We start from the raw sequence: 6,000 nt of genomic DNA, 5'->3' as shown, positions 1-6,000 counted from the left end.
TCTTCAAAGGATCTTCATGAATCTTGATAAATCTTGACTTGATTTGGGCATCATCAAAACTTCATCTTCATCATTTTGCTAACAATTCAAACCATGCAAACTAAAACCACCATACTCACAAATTAAATTCATAAAAAACAACTGTAAGTCATTCTAAATATAAAATCAACCATCAACATACATTTGTCAATTTAGCAAGAACGTTATAAAGTAAGTCAAGACCAACTTCCCTTATTTGATCATACAGCTCACAAGACCCTAACCAATGAAACTCCTCACAACTTGTAAATGTTCCATCTACATGTAGAAACATCACAAGAATGATTAAGATATACCATTAGAATTACTGATTAACAAAGACTCATATAAATGACTAAAAAAATACATGTAAATAGAATAATCGAAGAAATTAATAAGTCAAAAATTAAAAAGCTCATCGTTAAAATCACTCTTACAATCTCATTTCTTTAATCAAACGAACCGATAACAAAAACTCTTAAAAATAAATAACATAACTCTAAATAAATAATTTTTAGAAGAATTATATATTTTCAAATAATAAAACTCATCATAATATAATTATTTATATTAAAAAATGTAATATTTAAATAATTGAATTTTATTATTTTTAAATCACTATAAAATGATATTTTTAAATCTTTACAAAAACCAATCAATTTAAATTATAATAATTTCCTAATTTATTATGCATACAAACATATTTTATCACAGTAATCAATAATTATAATTAAGTCTTTTACAATATTTTATAAGATATTTAAGAATTCATTAATGATAAATATATAATAAATATTGAATATTGTCTGCGTTGAAAAAGTAAACAGATAGATGAATAAAAATAAAACCATGCTTCATAAAGGACCAGAAATAAGCTAAATAATAAAATTCATGTAAGGTTTAATAAGTTAAGGATAAGGCCTCTTAAATTTACAAGTGAAACTCATCTTGTCTGGAGAGAGATTCGCTTAATTTTCCATTGGAAATTAAGAAAAAAAAATGAAGTCTGATATTTGGATATGTAATATATTAAGCATTGAGAAAATGAATTTGAACGCTTGTGAGATTATTACTTTGTTGAACAACATATCCATAATCTTAAAAAAAATCTTAAAAAAAATCATAAAACTTAGTAACAATTCATCTGTATCTCATCTCTCTGATGTTATTACTGTCTTTCTCTGTCTTCTGTCTATGCAATTAATAAATTCACACAGCACAGAACACCTCCTCCTTCCCTCTTTCTTAACTCCATCACTTCATTCTCCTTCCCTTCTCTCATCATCCTTACCAAGAAAGGTGATCAATGTATTTCCACCATTTCCGTCTTCCTTTCTTTTCCCACTTTTTCAACCATTCAAATTTTCTTTTCCTTCTAATTGATTTCATCTAACACTTTATTGTATCTACTCAATCAACTTCTTTTGGAGAAAAAACCACCAATGCAGATGCAGGATCTGCATGTTCACTTTCTATGCCTTCACACACTTCAATTCAACTTAACTCAGACAATCAAAAAGAAAAATCATTTTTTTCCTTTGTTTTTTTACTTTACTTTATGTCTTTGATTCCTAGTTCTGAGCTGGCCTAGCTTGCAGCAATTTCTGCTATGTTATTGTAGATATTTTTGTTATGAATTCTATAATAATGGGGTGATTTGATCCTTTTTGAATTGTTCGCTCGGTCATTTCTCGGTCTCCTATTGCGACATTTGCTGTTTTCTTTTGCTTGTTATTATGATAATAACGTAAGGTTTACTTGATTGTTCTCTCTGTGATTCTTGGTTGACGAGATCATGTCATACCTTTCTTTCGTCCTTTTCTGCTTTTACGTTATTCACTTTATCTCTTGAATTTCTCTGCTGAGGCAAACCAGAGTTTGTTTGTACTGCTTTTCCTGCTTTACTCTCTCTCTCTCTCTCTTTCTCTCTCTAAACTTTCGTTTACCAAGTTTTCTGTTCTACCTGGTTGCAGAGGAGAAACCGGAAAAAGGCTTGGAAAAAAATCAGAGTTTGTAACTTACACGCTTTTGGTCATGGACAGTTATTGCCATTCAGCTGTCGATCTCATTCGGGTTAATTAATCAAGTATGTTTTGGCTAATTCTGTACTTGTGTTTTTCCCATTTCTTCATTTTACTGTGAGATGTTCCTCACTGCTTTGAGGAAAATTGAATAAAATATCAAAAGGGTGTTTTGGTTTTCAGTTAGAAATTCCATATATACTTGATCCTTAATTCTATAAAGATAAAAAATTTGGTTAAAGGTAGAGATTTTGGTACTTTACTTACCCGTTTGAAATTTGAAGATAGATTAGAGAAGAAAGGACGCGTCTGGTGTGTTCACTGTCTTTGTTTACTTCAATTTCTCTCTATTTCACGGTTTCTTGATTTCAATCTCAATTTCGATGACTTCAATGTGAAATCCTGACGAAACACAAATGTCCGGACAGAATTTAGTATATTCAATTACCTGTTCACATGTCAGGAGTTTTATATGCTTATTTGTTCGGTTATGTTATGTGATTCTTTCCTTCTTTCTGTTTTTTAATTCTTTACTGTGACAAGGGCTTGATTCTTTCAGATCATATATTGACTATAAAATTCATTTGTCTTCTTATGTTCAGCTGGTTTCTCTATCCATTTGTTTAGCTTCCGGCAAATTGTGCTTTTGACCAAGTACCAAAGACCTCGGTTTTCAACTTCAAGGTATAGATTGTCTAACACTTCTACATGTTAGAGAATCTTTGGAGTCAGGATGCTTTACTCTATTGACTAAAGTTAGAATCTGAGTTTGATACGAGATCTATAGTGAAAAGGGAAAGAGCTTGACCTTATTTTCACCTGATGCCTTCATTCTGGAACTGAGCAAATGGGTTGCTGTGTCTCAACAAGTAGTAAGAGTGCTCGTAGCAGCAGGAGCACTGGAGACACAAACGTTCAGACGTGTCTAGAAATAGGATTCTGTGGTCAAAAGAGTGCAAGGAGAACATTCTCTGACCATGTTATCTCTCTGCACCAGTTACCATCTTTACCGAACAGAATTTTCACCAATGGAAAGAGCAGGTCTTCTTGCATATTTACACAGCAGGGTCGTAAGGGGATTAATCAGGACGCCATGATTGTATGGGAAGTAAGTATGTTCATCTTGTAGTGTTGAGCTTGTATTATTCTCGTTGAATGAAGGAGGATCTAGTTAATTTAAGAAGTTGACATTCTTGGTTTGGCCCTTTTGTTTCTGTAGGATTTCATTTCAGAAGATGTGACCTTTTGTGGTGTCTTTGATGGCCACGGTCCACACGGTCACCTTGTTGCACGCAAAGTCCGGGAAGCCTTGCCACTCAAACTGCTTTCATTTTTGCATTCCTCGGAATCAGGGCAAAATGGTTCAGGTAAAACTTGTTTCAGAGGCAGCATGAAGCCTGAAAGTGGAGAGTCTGAGAAAGATGTTGCTGCTGAAGATAAACTGAATTCTATGTGGAGAGAAGCTTTCATGAAGGCATACAAGGCTATGGATAAAGAGCTGAGGTCTCATCCAAATTTGGACTGCTTCTGTAGTGGGAGCACAGCTGTCACTGTAGTGAAACAGGTATATCAACTAGCAGTATCTATCCTCAAGTTCCTTTTTCATTTTGCACATCTTTTACTTTCCTCATTTTCCAGGGTTCAAATTTGTTCATGGGCAATATTGGGGATTCCCGAGCAATCATGGGATCCAAGGACATCAATGATGTCATGGTGGCAATTCAGTTGACCGTTGATTTGAAGCCTGATTTGCCAAGTGTGTTATATTATATACCTTGATCATTCATCCTATCTATTTCCAATCTGTGTTTTTGTTGAATGTAAACATTTTCAATTTTCTTGTAGGAGAAGCAGAAAGAATCAAACGATGCAAGGGTAGGGTATTTGCATTACAAGATGAGCCAGAAGTTCACAGGGTATGGTTGCCTTTTGATGATGCACCAGGATTAGCAATGGCTCGAGCATTTGGAGATTTTTGCTTGAAAGAATACGGTGTGATTTCTATACCTGAATTTTCTCATCGGTTACTAACAGACAAAGATCAGTTCATTGTTCTTGCTTCAGATGGGGTAAGAATTTTCAATCTCATATTCAGTTTTATTTGTTCATTATCTTTTCATACTATAAATAAAATTGTTTCAAGTGAAGTTAATCACAACTGAAAATATGTTGCAAGATTGCAACTTTTTCAAATGGCATTTCTGTTTCTTGTTTAACTCTGTGTGAAAGGCATCAGAATTGTTTAAACTATGTAAAACCTATTGTTTTCTCTACACATACTGATTCTATCCTTGGTAAACAGGAAAAACATGTAGCTATTAAGATAATTAAACATCCAGCAGTGGCATTGTAAGTCTAATATAATAGAAGTGAACTGCATTGTGCAAGATATGGTGATAAAAAAGAGGCTTATAGTACCTTGTCACTTTTTATGAGGATACAATATGTATTGTTGGATATTGTTAGAGAACTATATCATCGATTCCCTGCTTTCCTGTGTATATTGACTTTTCTACAATAGTTAACTTTAGAGCTTCTGGTTTTGCTTTATTTTGATGCTACTGTCCACCTTTGAGAAAATTAGTTCTAGCTTTGAAAACTCAGATATTTTGCTGAGTCCTGAGACCTATATTTCATTTGTTATGTGTAGATCTGGGATGTTTTGAGCAACGAAGAGGTAGTTAAGATTGTATCTTTAGCACCAAGTCGATCATCAGCAGCAAGAATTCTGGTGGATTCCGCGGTTCGAGAGTGGAAACTTAAGTATCCTACTTCAAAAGTGGATGACTGTGCTGTTGTGTGCCTGTTTCTGGATGGAAAAATGGATTCAGAATCTGACTGTGATGAGCAATGCTTCTCTTCTGCTATCATGCAGAGCAACCATTCAGGCAATCTGGTTGAGACAGATGATGGACAAAAGTCAGAGCCAACTTTGCAAAGGAACTTTACTGTGAGATCCTCAGAAGAAAATGGCAGGTATGGAGGAAGAGGAGGAGTATCTGTTGATGCTGTTGAAGATGGAAGATCAGGGCCTGAAGATCAAAACTGGTTAGGTTTGGAGGGTGTGAGCCGAGTAAACTCACTGGTTCAACTTCCTAGATTTTCTGAGGAAAAGCCAAACAATTGAGTTATGTTTCTTTGGTGGGTTTGTAATATACATGTTACTACTCATTCAATTCAACAAAAAAATTCTCTCTATGGTTAGTAAGAAAATTTGATCCTTATAATTAAGGTTACCAAAAAAATTACTAAAAGATTATGATATTTTTATAATTTTTTTAATAATTTTTTTGACAATATAATACGTGTTATTATTTTATTGATTTGTTTGAATTTATGTATAAAAAAATATTTGAAACTGATTAATCACAAATTATCTAAAATTGTCAAAAAGTTATAAAAAAAAAAGTTATCCTTTAAAATATGAAGGGTGGGTTGAAAGTGCAAAGAGTATGCTGTTATAATTCATCTTAGTTTACTTTTCAAACTCAAGCTTCGGTATGTTCACAGGTTCTTTCAAAGCTGTTACTTTTCTCATATTTTTTAAAACTACTTCGGATATGTTGAAGGAAAGGGTTTGTTTATGATTTATCTATGTTTATTTTTAAGGCATAAATATGGGTATTGTCCGAATCTAATAAGTTTTAAAAAGAGATTTTTTTTTTAGTATATGAGAATGAATAATATCTATTTTTTTTTATTGAGTGGGGATGGAATATATATATATATATATATATATATATATATATATATATTTATTTATTTGTTCTCTCAATGCTCATTTCTGTTTTCATTTTTTATATTTTTTAAATTATTAAAATATTAATAATTTATTAAGTAATTTAAAAAACTTATATATTCACAAACTTTTTCTTAGACAAGTTTTGTGTCCACAAAATTCACTTATATATGGAGAAACTTTCTCTCTTATTCCTTTTAATATTATATTTATTGTTATTTT

The 6,000-nt window shown here is 32.4% G+C and overlaps 1 protein-coding gene across 5 annotated transcripts; it reads left to right on the top strand.

The window, feature by feature from the left end:
- The first annotated feature begins 1,156 nt into the window (after positions 1-1,156).
- Positions 1,157-5,237, top strand: LOC106754272 (probable protein phosphatase 2C 52). Of its 5 annotated transcripts, none has more exons than XM_014636286.2 (7): positions 1,157-1,317; positions 1,992-2,104; positions 2,642-3,147; positions 3,259-3,603; positions 3,678-3,795; positions 3,885-4,108; positions 4,690-5,237. In XM_014636286.2, exons 3-7 carry the CDS (start codon positions 2,887-2,889, stop codon positions 5,164-5,166), a joined length of 1,425 nt encoding a protein of 474 aa, XP_014491772.1. In that variant the 5' UTR covers positions 1,157-1,317; positions 1,992-2,104; positions 2,642-2,886; the 3' UTR covers positions 5,167-5,237. The 5 variants fall into 5 exon arrangements, with proteins under 5 accessions (XP_014491772.1, XP_014491773.1, XP_014491777.1 ...); XM_014636287.2 differs by having other exon boundaries at positions 1,157-1,326; XM_014636290.2 differs by lacking the exon at positions 1,157-1,317 and adding an exon at positions 1,346-1,765.
- The last annotated feature ends 763 nt before the right edge of the window (positions 5,238-6,000 follow it).

Source organism: Vigna radiata, unplaced genomic scaffold (genome assembly GCF_000741045.1).
Source record: "Vigna radiata var. radiata cultivar VC1973A unplaced genomic scaffold, Vradiata_ver6 scaffold_86, whole genome shotgun sequence".
In the NCBI taxonomy this organism is placed as follows: domain Eukaryota; kingdom Viridiplantae; phylum Streptophyta; class Magnoliopsida; order Fabales; family Fabaceae; genus Vigna; species Vigna radiata.
The sequence above is the reverse complement of the archived record's forward strand: the minus strand, read 5'-3'. Positions and strand labels throughout refer to the sequence as shown.

Bases quoted from the DNA above. Each gene is read 5' to 3' on its own strand.
- LOC106754272 (XM_014636291.2), top strand. From the start codon at position 2,887: ATGGGTTGCTGTGTCTCAACAAGTAGTAAGAGTGCTCGTAGCAGCAGG. The intron at 3,148-3,258 runs GTAAGTATGTTC...TTGTTTCTGTAG, and splicing joins ACGCCATGATTGTATGGGAA to GATTTCATTTCAGAAGATGT. The intron at 3,796-3,884 runs GTGTGTTATATT...ATTTTCTTGTAG, and splicing joins TTTGAAGCCTGATTTGCCAA to GAGAAGCAGAAAGAATCAAA.